The following is a 14991-nucleotide window of genomic DNA, read 5'->3' on the forward strand; positions in this document are numbered from 1 at the left end:
AAGGAAAAATTCTGGTTATTCGCTTACATATCTGGCGGGAAGAGCGGGAAGGGGGAGTCTTAAATTTTGAATTTCAAGTTCTAACCACCATGCCACTTGCTAGAAAGGTAATGGAGTTGTAAGTTGTTGTTGTTACGTGGCATCAGGTCAGTTTCGACTCGGTGACTGACCCTGTGTACAATAGAATGAAACAGTGCGCAGTCCTGCACCATCCTCAGAATCCTTGTTATGCTTGAGCCCATTGTTGCAGCCATCGTGTTAATCCATCTCCTTGAGAGTATTCCTCTTTTGTGCTGACCTTCTACTTTACCAAGCATGATGTCCTTCTCCAGGGACTGGTCCTTCCTGATAGCACGTCCAAAGTATGTGAGACGAAGTCTCGCCATCCTTGCTTCTAAGGACCATTGTGGCTGTACTTCTTCCAAGACAGATTTGTTTGTTCTTCTGTCAGTATTATTTGAGAGAGGAAGAATATAATTATTTGACATTATACCCCTGTTATTTTGCAATCCAGATCGTATTTTCTATTATAATGGTCCTGTCCATTTGCTGATTCATATTGCTCTCCTAATCATCCATAATTCTGATTTATTAGGTTATACTCTGCCTCAATAATAATTCTTGGTTTAAGTTTGGGTGTTTAGATTTGCTGCCCTCGAACCGTATCATATTCCCTTTTTTATTAAATTGATTTTCTACTCCTAGAATTTTATTTCTTTCTTGAGACTGTATAATTCTTCCTTTTCCATCCACTCAGTATTATCTGTATATTTTATATATTATAGTATGCATGTGTGTGTGTTTATAAAAAAAAAATTTACTAAAATATTATAGAATGCACCCCTATTCTTTCATTCATATTATTGATAAATATGATAAACTCCTCTGGACTAAATTCAGGCCTTTCTGGTTACTATCCAGTGCATTCTCCCTCTGGTGACAACCGTGCTGAGGTTAACAAGCTCTTGGTAATACTAAGACATACCCAGCTCTCCCTAGCTTGCTGATGAGACTGACATGTGATTCAGAACCATTACTAAAATCCAGCTTTAAAGGTTCTTCTTGGTCTACATGACCTATCATGTCATTATAGAAAAAACATTAACTTGGCATCATTTCTTCTACATACCACCACTTTGTTTTCTTTCAAGCCTCGTGTTCTTTCAGGACAATGTGTAAATTAACACTGATTTACTGTATCATCGTTAACATTAAAGCTATATTAATGTCTCAGGCGTGCGCATATTGCTACCTTAAGATACGCCTTTTCAGGCCCTATTTATTTGAATAAATCTCTTTTATTTAAGGGCACATGAAGAATTCCCATATATGCAATTTTTTGGTATTATTTTTGATGTTTTTGCCGATGTATAAGTTAGAATTCCTTTTAGCTGCATGCAGTGAAAACCCAGCTACACTGGTGCAACTAGATAGAACATTCCGTTTTCCACATTAAAAGGCGTCCAGAAATTAGCAGCCGCCAAAGGCTCCTAGCCTCCACCTGCTTTACTGCTGTGCTAGCCTTAGCTTTGTGTCTTTCTTCTTCTTAATATCTACAGTCACAGATGCCTGTTCCACCTATAGCCTCATATCCAGGTCCCAGACAGGAAAGAGAATTAAATAGAAAGGAGCAGAAGTGGAGCCTGACACACTTGCCTTAGGAAAGCCAAATATATATATATCCTCAGCAGATTTAGCTTATGTTTATTGGCATGAACTGTGTGACATGGCCAGCCCTAATGACGAGGGAGCCTGGCGGAGACAGGATATTTATCTGGGCGTATTGCTTCTCTGAATAAAATTTGGACTCTGTTAGTAAGGTACTCTGGGAGATACTCCTCGAATATTACGATGATGACGGTGATTGTTATTCCTTTATGAAAATGTCCAAAGAATTGAAGGAAAGCAATTTTATGTTTTAAGACATATAGAAATTAGGCATAATTTGGGGAAATGTGTGTGTGCGTTATAAGTAACATACTTTTAAATGATGAAATATAAAATTGCCAAGAAATAAAATTTAATTTTTATTTATTGGATTAGAAAAAGATTTTTTTTTAATTAGCAATTTCATGTGGTTCAACATAATATAAAGGTAAGGAAAAAAGGTAAACTATGAACTTTATTCTACCTTTGTATTTTTTACTATTTAATTGTATAAATGCTAGGTTACGGTTATTTCACTTATTTCTTAGATTTGTGTGTAATAGAGAAAACAAAAGAGTTCTACTGCTGTATGCCCAGCATTATGATACACACAGAGATTACTGCTCCATAATTATATTCCACAAAAAATTTTGGCACTCTAAATTATTGGGCTCTACAAATATTGGGCCCCCAAAAAACCACAGAAAAACTTTCTGCACTTCAGAGGCAAATAATAGGCAATCATCACCATCAAGGAGTTTATAATCAAACAGCTTGCACCTAAGGCAAGTATGCAGTTTTAACACAGAGGTACATTCCATAACAGGATAATAGACCAGTGCACTGGGAAGCGTTGAGTAAGGGCCTATGTCAGGTTGAGGAGCTATGAACGGAGGTAACGCTTGAGCCAGATGCTAAAGAACGGAGATCAATTCACTGGGCAGACATGATGGAAAAGGAAATCCCAGGCAGAAGAACATTCACATTGTTCACCTGATTCACTCATTTATTTATCCATCCACCCATTCAGCATTCAATTTTGGAAGTTGTCATCTTCGGGAAAGGCTCAATGCGCTCACCTGTTATGAAGTATGTTCCTTTTTTTGATTTGGTAGAAAGCTGTTTGAGTATTTGCAAAGATCAAGGTAAAACGTTTTATGTCCTTTTACTATATGGTGATTCTAATTACATTGTTTTCAGGTCTGTCTCTTTAGATTTTTTATCAAAGCTTTTTCTTTAAAGAGGCAGCTACTGCCTTCATCAAGAGAGCAGGTTAGAGTTTTGCTCATTACTGCCTTTTAGAAAATATAATAACCTTTTCTAGCAATGTTTTTGACTTAACAAGACTTAGGGATTTGTTGCAGGTACGCCTTTGGGGGAAGCTGACATTTGATCATATCTTTTATTTAAAAAATCTTTAAAAATGCACTCTTGTAAAAAAATAAAAATATACACTCTTGTACCAAATTCTACTTAGACCATATTTTTTTTATGCTCTTGTACCAAATTTTACTTTCAGGTTGGTTAAAACTATTTAATTTTTTTTTTTTTTATCTGTATTGGATATTTGCCCATACTCCATTGACATAATGAAATATAGGTCTAACATTTAAATCAGTGTTTCTTATCTTTTTTAACATTTGGATAAATTCAAAAACATTACTTTTCATGTAATGCTATTTGAAGTGTCTAAATGAATTAAATAAATACTTAAAAGTAAATCAAGAAATGGTAATTTTAAAATATTCTTTTTCAAAACCCTTACTCCCATCCAGCCCCGACATTGAGAATCACTTATTTTAAAATATTGTTTGTTGTGTAGAAAAAACAAAATACGAAAGATTGCTTTAGCACATTATAGCATTTCAATTTAACTCCTACATAAGCAGAATTATATAATTGTTCAGTTGATTCTTTTAAATCTGTGTTGAATGATATTTAATTCTTATCATGGTTTCAAATATATTGCTTAACATTGAGGAATTATATAACGAGCATATAGCATGTATTTTCAAACATATAACTAATTTCAACTTACAGTTATGTGACCTTGAACATTTTTAAATCACAGTTGACTGAACTGTTTCATCATCTGCGTTTCGAACCTTCCATACTTAACCTTCTTACTTCTCACAGGGGTAAAAATCAAACTGGATCAATCAAGAATGCAGCTCTGTGCTTTTAACCAGGCAGAGACAAATGTGACCACTTTTACACAGGTTACCTAAAAAAAAAAAAAAAAAAATCATACATATATGATATTTTTTTTTCAGTGTCTTGCATGCTGTTCAACTACAAAATATTTCTGCCTGACCCATTGCAAGAAAGTAGAAACATACAGTTGTTCCATAGATGAACTGACATCACAGCATGTCATGGGGCAACTCCATCATTTTTTGTGATTCTTTTGATGGCTTCCTTGACATATCTCTCACGTTCTTAGATGATTTCAAGTGCATGCTCTGCGGATTTTTGTTGGATGGATTATAAAAGTAAAATATAGAGTATTAACAGAGGCCATTGGAGCAGTATGTGATATGAAAACCTCTTTCAACTTTCCCCTCAATTTAATCTCTCTCTCTCTATATATATATGCCCTCCTGGCATAGTGGTTAAGAATTTGGCTGCTAACCAAAAGGTTGGCAGTTCAAATCCACCAGACACTCCCTGGAAACCCTGTGGGGCCATTCTACCCAGTCCTGTGGGGTTGCTGTGAGTCAGAATCAACTCAGTGGCAATAGGTTTTTTTTGGTTCTCTATGTGTGTGTGTATATATATATATTTATGTCTATATATATATATTTACATATATATCACATTAAATTATCACATTTACAATCAATACCTTAAAATTCTATTAAAAACAGTTTTCATAGGAGAAGAATTTCAGGCATAAAATCTTAGAGCAAGAAAGGTCCATTCTAGTTTTATCTCTGTATTTACAGATAAGATGATGGAGGCTCGTATGCAGTTTAGCTGCTTTCTGAGCACACATTTAGGGAGTTGAGGGCACAGCCTAGGTATTCAGCTTCTAATCTAAATGTTGAGTACCTTTCCAACTCATTTTTAGTGCAGTCATAACTAGGATTTTAATTTTAATCAATTCAGTAATTAACATTTTATTTTTATTTGGTCGTATAGACATCAATTAAAAGTGAACAGACCCTGTGTGGAAACCAATGAGAGAAGTTATAAGTGCTTGAAATGCTTAATTTGATTCTAGAAGCAATTTTGCTCCTTGATAGAACGAGCTTCTGATTGTATATGACCGTGAAGAGAGAAACAGAATGGCCTCAAAAGCCGAAAGTTCTAAATGAATATGTTATGAAGTAAATACTAAATCTCTGTCAATAAGATATAAAACCCTTTCCCTAAAATTAGAAAAAAATAAATATGTATTCCCTTATCTAATTTTTCAAACAAATATAAAGAAAAGGGCATACTACTGAGACATGGTATTTTGTTTTATATTGGCATACACTGTTGAATGACTGAACTCTTAATAGCTCCTTGGCGGGGGGTACAAAACCCATATTAATAAGAACCTTGCCTTTTTTTATAATCCAGTTCATATTTTTAATTTCTCTCTCATTGTTAGGATGTTTGTATTATTGTTATCCACTGTGGAATGATGAAAACAAAACTTGATCCTGAAATTGACACACGCTAGGGACAATAATGCTAACAGTTTTAAAATGGATAACAAAAGGAAGAAGTGGTGTCAGTGTTCCAGTTTACTCACAGTTAATTTTAAATGTGCTTCTGAGTAGAAGTTATATTTTTGTACTTCAAATTGGTTGTGATTTAGAGGTAATTATTTTCTTAGAAAACAATTTTATTCTAAAATGTAGTTAAGTTTCCTGCAACTGGAACATAAATAAGGAAACCCTGGTGGTGTAGTGGTTAAGTGCTATGGCTGCTAACCAAGAGGTTGGCAGTTCAAATCCTCCAGGCGCTCCTTAGAAACTCTATGGGGCAGTTCTACTCTGTCCTATAGGGTCGCTATGAGTTGGAATCGACTCAACGGCAGTGGGCTTGTTTTTTTTGTTTGTTTGTTTGGAACATAAATAAAGATGCACACATCTATGACTGTATCTATATGCATAAGTAAAACAATTTTTGAGAAAACTGTTTCCAGAAATTATACCCAGACATACCATAAACAGTTTTGGACTCCTAAATTATTATTAGTAATGTTTTATACCAAACTACTGTCAGAAAACATGAGATGCATGTTATGAAATGTTCATCTCCAAATAAACTAAAAACTCTGAATTTTTTCATTTATGGAGAATTACTTGAAAATATGGGATTTTTTTTTTTTTACATTAACAGCAAATTTGTCCTTTAAGGGTTTTAGACATGCATATTTACCAGAAGCCCCATATATAAAGGATAAGAATGATATATCCTATTCACGTCAATCTTTATTTTACATTGTTTTACAATATTAGAAATTCACTTTTTTTTATGGTAATCGTCCCATTCGTTGGACTTTGTCTTTCCTTGCCCTTCCTATTTGTGAATAATTTTAGGTAATAGGAGAAATCATTTAAGTGTACAAGTATTTAGGGTTTTTTTGTTTGTCATTCTGGTTTTTTTTTTTAATTAATTGTAAGGTTTTTTTAAGTTATATTTACCAAATTTAGGTCTTAGAGTCCATGCTTTTATCTCACATTTTGCCTTCATGTTTATTTATGCCCCAATGATCGTTTACCCTAATCATTGCAATTTCTAGCATGCTTCAGTAGTAGAACTGTTTATTTCTAAAGATTTTTAAGACATTTCTTTTCATATTACCCACTGTATTCCAGCTACTTAAATACCTATTCTCTGCAAATACCATAGCAGTTCTGTGTTAGTGCATAAATCCCTTGAATGTGGGCACTTTGTGTCTCAAGACTGCCTTTTCATTGGAATGCAAGTCCAAGTTGATACTGTATAGAGTCTGGCTGAGAAAGCTAGAATCAGTCTATCACTCTTCTGTGAACATGCATGGTAAAACGTTGCTTGTTTTTATATTCAAGATCTTATCTTCTAGTTACCTAAATGATTTGTTATATTATTGGATATAAAGGACACTAGGTAGAAGGTCCTTGTAATATTAAGAACTCTCAGTGACACTCTGGAATTATTTTGAATTTCCTTGGTGTTGGCTGAGATTTGACCTCATTATTTCTTCAACATGCTGTCTGTGATGGAACAGTGGAGCGGATGTCCTGCTGAATGAGCAGCTGTTCCTGAACAGCTTACACAATATTTCTTTCATAGCAATAAAGAAAGAACATTAGGAAGGAAAAAGCTTGGTTTTCTGGTCCTTTCCTGGAATTGGAGCTGGAATTTAGTTACTTTAACTGTAATATCAGCCAAGAGTATATTATAACAGTAAGTAAACAGACAATCTTCTGCTAAATTAGTCAAAGTAACTTGAAAATGCAGATAACACAGGGGGAAATACTACTGACTTTTTCAAATATTGAGGATATCTGTAGTATTTTTTTCAATTTGGGGCATCATTTTTTAAATAGAATCTTGACAAAACCAGAGGGAACAGAAAAGCATAGGAAAGACCCGGACCAGCCCAGACACTAAACATATAAAGGAATTAAATATGATTACACTCAAGATGAAAAATATAACCGATAATATTATAGATGATCTCTAATAAATAAAAGGCTGTAAGAAGAGAATGTTTGCATTTCACCAGAAGGCAAAAATAATGCCCTAACTATTGCAAGGGAAAGGAAAGCAGATTTGTGTTCTACACCGGAGAATACATTTTAAAATCAAATTAGCTCACAGTGGAATGGTGAACTTAGAGACACTGGACTCCTGCACGTTCAAAGTACTCACACAAAGCACAGTGGCAGCCTGTGGAATTCCTCTCTAAAGATCCTTTGATCCTTTACTCCTAATGATTTTGGATCATCATTATGGATAATGGATAAAATTATACCATAAAATCTAAAGATGGGTGATATTGATTTGAATCTAATAAAAAAATTACTTTCTTCTTGAGCTTTGCTCAAAGAATACCTTTCTTTTATTGTGTGAAACGAACAGTCTTAGAAAGTATTTTTTAAATGTCACATCTTTGGGATGTTTCAAAACCAGCCATCCTCTTTGAGGGAGGTTTTTTTTGAATTTGTATTTTCTACAGTTTGATGATGTTCAACTTTTGAGTGCCGGTATTTCAAGTTCTTAGACAATCCTACTTTATATCTCTCAGAACAAGAAATAACCAACTAGCACTAACTACCATCCATACTAGCACAAAAGAGCCTTAAAATGTTAATGGCTGTCTCAGGAAATGTTGGTGATAAATTCATAAGTGACCATCTTAGGGTAAGTTCTAATGCGACAACTGTATTTAACACATCAAAACACACAGTGTTTGCTCACAAGCAATGTTGTAGAAAACATATCTTCAAGGCAATCGGAAGGAGAACCATGAGGAATAATAAAGAATTTGATTTGATTATATTTTCAATAATGATGAAGAGACTTCCTAAATACATAAAGGACAAATATTGTATAAGACCACTATTATAAGAACTCGAGAAATAGTTTAAACTGAGAAGAAAATATTCTTTGATGGTTATGAGAGGGGGGAGGGAGGAAGACGGGTATTCACTAATTAGATGTAGATAACTATTTTAGGTGAAGAGAAGAACAACATACAGTACAGGAGAGGTCAGCACAACTGGACTAAACCAAAAGCAAAGAAGTTCCCTGAATAAACTGAATGCTTCAAAGGCCAGCGTAGCAAGGGCAGGGGTTTCGGAACCATGGTTTCAGGGGACATCTAAGTGAATTGGCATAATAAATCTATTAAGAAAACATTCTGCATCCCACTTTAGAGAGTGGCATCTGGGGCCTTACACGCTAGCATGAAGCCATCTAGGATGCATCAGTTGGTCTCAACCCACCTGGAGCAAGGGAGAATGAAGAATACCAAAGACACAATGTAATTTTGAGCCCAAGAAATAGAAAGGGCCACATAAACCAGAAACTACATCAGCCTGAGTCCAGAAGAACTAGATGGTGCCTGGCTACGACCAATGACTGCCCTGACAGGGAACACAACAGAGAACCCCTGAGGGAGCAGGAGAGCAGTGGGATGCAGACCCCAAGTTCTCATAAAAAGACCAGACTTAATGGTCTGACTGAGACTGGAAGCACCCCGGTGGTCATGGTCCCCAGACCTGTAAGCCCAAGACAGGAACCATTCCCAAAGTTAACTCTTCAGACAGGGATTGGACTGGACAATGGAATAGAAAATGATACTGGTGAAGAATGAGCTTCTTGGATCAAGTAGACACATGAGACTAAATTGGCAACTTCTGTCTGGAGAGGAGATGAGGGGGCAGAGGGGGTCAGAAGCTGGCCGATGGACACTGAGAGAGTGGAGGGAAGGAGTGTGCTGTCTGATTAAGGGGAGAGCAATTAGCGAGGTGCATATAAATTTTTGAGAGACTGACTTGATTTGTAAACGTTCACTTAAAGCACAATAAAAAAGAAAAAATACGTAAGTTTACAGTCAAATAATGTTTCAGAAATAGTGTTTGATGAATGCACATTAGAGAATTTGCAAAGAGACACAAAGATTACAGTAATTACTTCTATGAAATAGAATCAGGAAGATAGTGGAAGAGACTTTTTCCCACTATATATACCATTGTACATTTAGATTTTTTAACCAATTATCACTTTTAGGGAAAAATAGAGAATTTTAGAAGGTACTTATAGTCATTATCATATTTAATAAAAAGGCAGGAGTGCTACCTATGGTATGCTTCATACCCCTAATACTAGCATGTCTACCTCTATGATTTTATATTTGCATTTATTTTTATTTGTGTCTATATATAGACTGCCAAAGTTAAACTATTTTTGCTGACAAGCACATAAGTGACAAATTTTTTACTTTTTATTAAAATCATATCCATGTGAAAATTATAGAATAATACATTTATAATATCGAAAGGGAAATTTTCATACTAATTAATTTCACTGCTCGTATAGTATAGTCATTCTTCCACTTTCCACATTATAAGAAAGGAAAACTACATAAATGATTAAGTTTATAAAAATGAAAATACTTGTAAAATTAATTATGCATTGGCATGATCCTCTGTATAGAAGAGAATAAATATGATTATGCTCAAGATGAAAAACAACTGTTAATATTATAGATGATCTCCAATAAATAAAAAGCTGTAAAGAAGTTCAATAATTAAATTGAGCAATGGTTGATATGAAAATTTAATATATTTCCCCTTAAGAACTTATAGATGTTGGCCTTTTTATTTAAGATATTTTAAGCTTTAAGACCCTATGAAAGATACTTATATTTTAACAAGTATATAAATCAAAGGGTAAGGATGAATTAGACCTCAATTGTCTATATTTCCAGGACACATTCATAAATATTTAACTTTATATACAGTACTGAAATAGTTACTGTGTAAATACTGTAATGCAGTCCTGGGAAACAATGAATTTCTAAAAATCTATTAGCAACAATAATTTGACCTGTGATACAGGTTATTTGTGATTCATATCAAATATTTTGATGATTTCTGTACCAGTGAACAATAATACTGAATAATTATAATTGATTATATAATCAAGTCTGAGCATAACTCTGAATGTAATTAACAAAAATAACATGCATAAAAGCTGACTATGAAAAAAAGTTTCAGTGGCAGGACACAATGAATAAAATGCCCTCAATTTTTACTTGATTATAAATTAACTTGGCCTACAGTTTCTTTGACATGCTTTTGCAAACAGTGAGAAAACCAAATATTGGTGTTTATGTTTTCATTAATTTAGCCTAAGTCAGAATTCTGCAAATAAGAATCATTTTATTTACAAGTTATGTCTAGCTGAGAAAACCATTGTAACTATTTATTTATGAGTTGTTGATATTTTGTCTAATAGCAGTGAGGTGCATTTATTTCTTCTGTCAGCAGTTCCTCCCATTCCTTTGCCTCAAAATCCAGGCCAATACTTCTGTTTTCAGAGTTTAAGGACTTGGTCTCAGTTCTAAAGAATTACAGTGCTTTCTCTTTCAGTTCCTTGATGACTGTTGGTCTTTGGCATTTTGATTCCAATACATTGAACTCTTTTTTTGTCTTGGTGGAACACCTTCTATCTATATCATCCTGCTACATGTTTATAAATTGAAGAGAATAGGAAAAATATGTTTAGGGTTTATCTTACACTAATTTTTTTTCTTCAATCTTTAGTATCAATAAGTGTTTTCTGCTAGTTGTCAGACCTCACCTTTCAATTAACAAGCCTTAGCAATTTGGCACTTGTAGTGTTATTGCTGTTTGGGTCTTGGTTGTCCTAAAATAATAATTGTTGTTGTACATAAATTTAAAACATAATAATAAAAATGTGGCCAATACTTTGCAAATATGATAGTTAACATCAAAATGTTACCTTATGCCAGTTTCTCCAAATATTTACTTGTTAGCATAATGAAAACAATACAGTGTATTTCCACAGGATGTGTAGATAGAAAGATCAAGTATAGGTACATTGTAAGGTTACTTGATCTTAATGTGTGTTTATATGTGTTTATGGCCATCATACTTGTTAATCTGTTTTCATAACACTTTGCATGACTCTGATCATTAAATCTGGCTTAATCGCAGGATTTGAATGAATGCTAAATGTACTATCTGGTGGGGTGGTGGATTTTTTTTTAGAGATCGAACCCATGGAGTTCTTCTGAATGCAGCACAGTTGATAACCCAGTGCCGGGAGAAGGAGAAGAAGCAGAGGCTGAACCCATAAATCCAGATGAGCCAGAGGCCTGTTTCACAGATGGTAAGAGAAAAATTGAGACCTTGGTTAGCATCCATTTATTAGTGTTTTGGGTTTTGTCTTAATACTTCCCAGGAGTGTTTACCAAATGTCAGAGGACCCTGTTTGGTTCTAATTCTGCCATGGCTCTATGACTAAGGGGACGTCACTGGAGCTCTCTAGGCTTCAGCTTCCATGCTTAAACGTTGTATTAATAAAATTTATAGTTACAGTTTGCTATTCTATAAAGCAAGTGCCTGAGTGGTTAAATATTATACAAAGCGTTGGTGGTTCAAACCCACCCACAGGCACCTCGGGACACAGGCCTGGTGATGTGCTTACAAAAAGCCACATCCAAGAAAGCCCTGTAGTAGCATCACTAGGGTTGGTGTCACCCAGTGCTGTAATTCATGGTGTCACCCCTCCTCCCATGGACCTCTTACCATACCAGACCATACAGAATCCTTAGTAATGTTTACTATCAATTTTAATCCTAGAATAATATGTGATAGAGTTGTAAATTGCTTAAATGTAATATTTCTCAGATTAATGAATACTAACGATAATTGTTTTGTTAAATCTTTCTATATTGAATTACATTATTAGTTACAACCTTATTACTAACTGAGCAGAAGCCTTTTTTATTTTTCTCCTTCTTTTCCTTTAATTACTACTTCATTCTCAAAAAAGTTCAGGTTCACAAATACTACTTACCACAATATTGTAGCTAAAACACCAGAAAATTTGACAAAATCAGCAACTATAAAAACGTCAGCAGCAACAAAAACAACAGAGCATGCTTCTAGCATGGGCAGACAAAACCACATGTTTCAAAGTGTCATCGTAATTGGGTAATAATGACAACTCTGACGGGAGCACGTTAACCCGCCTGCTGCCGTCGAGTCGATTCCGACTCATAGGGACACTAGAGGGCAGAGTAGGACTGCCCCATATTAAGGTTCAAAAAGTAAATTAGCATAAGAGTTTTAGCCTTGTAGGTATATTGTTACATGTAAGCTGGGCTTATGAAAAATGTCTTTGTTGTTATAACTAACCACAGGGATATTTTATTAAAAATAATACATTTCTGCTGAAATATCGCACAAAGATTTTATAGACAGTCATTTTGGTGTCACCCAGTGAGGTCTGCACCCCACACACCCTAGTGACACCACTGCTATGGAGCTGTTCTACTCTGTACACATAGGGTCACCACGAGTCAGAATCCGCTCAATGCCAATTAACAACAACATACTATACAGCACTCTGCTGTTGTTCCCAGCTCCATGGAGTTAGCAGAATACAAGCTAATGGGGTAAACGGTACTATTGCCTTTTACATGAAAAACTGAAGCTACTTGCCAACTGTCAGTAAACCATTTGATGCAATTGACCACAGTCTATCTTGAAATTCTTCCATCCCTTGTGTTTAGAAGCTACACTACCTTTGTTCTCCTTTTACCTCTCTGAAGGTTATGATTGCCTTTCCGTGTTTTTCTTAATGACTGTTTTTCTGCGCATCCCATAAATAATGATGTTCCCCACATTTTGGTCCTTGGTTATCTTCTTTTCTTATTCTGCAGCCCTGAGGGATTTCATCCATGTCTATGACTTAAGCTGTCATTTCTGTGCTCTTTGCTCTTACATCATAGTCTTTACTCCTGACCTTGCTCCTGAGTTCCAGATCTACCTTCAGCTCCTCATTGGCCATCTCCTCCTGATGTCCTAAAACATTTCAAGATTTGTAAGTTTAAAACAAACTTAGTGGGGTCTCTTCCATCAAATCTACTGCTGCCTCCAGTCTTTCTCACATTCATGACATCATGATTTATCCTCTCTCTCAAGCTACAGTCTTCGAGTCCACCCCAAGCTCTTTTCTAGGCACAAGTTGATCAGAAACTCTGAGGATAGGGCCTACGCCTTTTGAGTGATTTTTATGCACGCCTGAATTTGAGGACTATTGGATAAAATCTGAACTCCTTAATTGGTATGTGAAGACCCTTACATTTGGGCTCAGTATATATTTTTTTGCTGTTGTTGTTTGTTTTTGTTTTTTTAAGGGTTAAGTGCTCTGCTGCTAACTGAAAGGTCAGTGGTTTGAACCCACCAGCCTCTCCGCAGGAGAAAAGACCTGGCAATCTGCTCCCATAAAGATTCCCACTGCTGTTGAGTCGATTCTGACTCATAGCGACCCTATAGGACAGAGTAGAACTGCCAGATAGAGTTTCCAAGGAGCACCTGGCGGATTCGAACTGCCAACCTCTTGGTTAGCAGCCGTAGCACTTAACCACTGCGCCACCAAGGTTTTCCTCCCAGGAAGATTACAGCCTAAGAAACCCTATGGGGCAGTTCTGCTCTGTCACATGTGGCCTCTATGAGTTGAAAATCAACTTGATGGCACCTAACAACAACAAAATACTGTTTTTGTTTGTTTGTTTTGTTTTGTTTTGTTTTTTTAACAGTACTCCCACGCATCCAATTTCTGTCATACTGAACTTCTCACTACCGGAATATGCCAGGGATTTTCACAGTAGGGTATTTTCAAACATGCTTTCCCTCTAACTGTAATGCCATATCTTCTTTCCCTTTTTACCTCATCATTTGAGGACCCAGCCCCTTATCAGCTCCTAAATAAAGCTTCCCCCCTCTCCCCACATCCTCCAGTGTCCTTAACACTTTGTTTCTATCTTTGGGAGTGATTTGCTCCTGTTTAATCTGTTTCTGCTTAATTTATGTGTTCATAAGTTGATTTTTGCAAGTATCTGGTAAGGCCCTCAAGAGACGAGACTGTGTGTTGTAACTTTGCATCCCCAGTAACATCAGCAAAAATGGTAATCGATACCTTCCAGTCACTGCTGAATTTCGGAGATTCAAGGCACATATCAGATATTTAGTAAATATTGTAGCTTAAATAAATTTATTTCCCTTTCCCGTAGTAATTATGAATTTGTGTGATTGTTTATGATTTTTCAATAGAATTATGTAGCAAACAATAGGTTTGTAAGCTTAAAAATATTAGAATCAGCCTGTGATATTTATGCTGTTGTAACTGTTCTTGCTAATGAATGGAGCTAGTCAGTCACAGATATTAGTATCACATCTATTTGGAGATTATAGTCAGAAGTTACTCAGATGGTGGATTTAAAATGTTATTCAAAGGAATAATTTTGATCTAACATAGGAAAGTTTATAGCATTGTCTGAGTAAGTATTGTCTGGGTAAGTATTCTGCCATCTAAGCACATGCACATAAGCAAACCTGTAATAGATTGTAATAAAAAATACAATACAATAATATAAAGTACACATTTTGAAGCCTGATAAATATGAGTTCTAAGTGACCTACTGCTAACTGGCAGTAAGTCCTCGGGAACATTTTTTTTCTTTAAATTTTATTTATTTTATTGTTGTTGTTGAGACTGTACACAGCCAAACATACACCAGTTCAACAGTTTCTACGTGTACAGTTCAGTGACATTGATTATATTCTTCGAGTTGTGCAACCGTTCTCACCCTCCTTTTTTAAA

General features: G+C 35.3%; 1 protein-coding gene across 1 annotated transcript in view; it reads left to right on the forward strand.

Annotated features, from left to right (window-relative positions):
* SCN9A (sodium voltage-gated channel alpha subunit 9) overlaps window positions 1-14991 on the forward strand; it is a 105545-nt gene that overhangs the window by 52957 nt on the left and 37597 nt on the right. The window contains exon 17 of the mRNA XM_064287042.1: window positions 11370-11490. Coding sequence (XP_064143112.1) covers window positions 11370-11490 — 121 coding nt within the window. The remainder of the gene's footprint in view (window positions 1-11369; window positions 11491-14991) is intronic.

This window comes from Loxodonta africana, chromosome 6, assembly GCF_030014295.1.
Source record: "Loxodonta africana isolate mLoxAfr1 chromosome 6, mLoxAfr1.hap2, whole genome shotgun sequence".
NCBI lineage: Eukaryota > Metazoa > Chordata > Mammalia > Proboscidea > Elephantidae > Loxodonta > Loxodonta africana.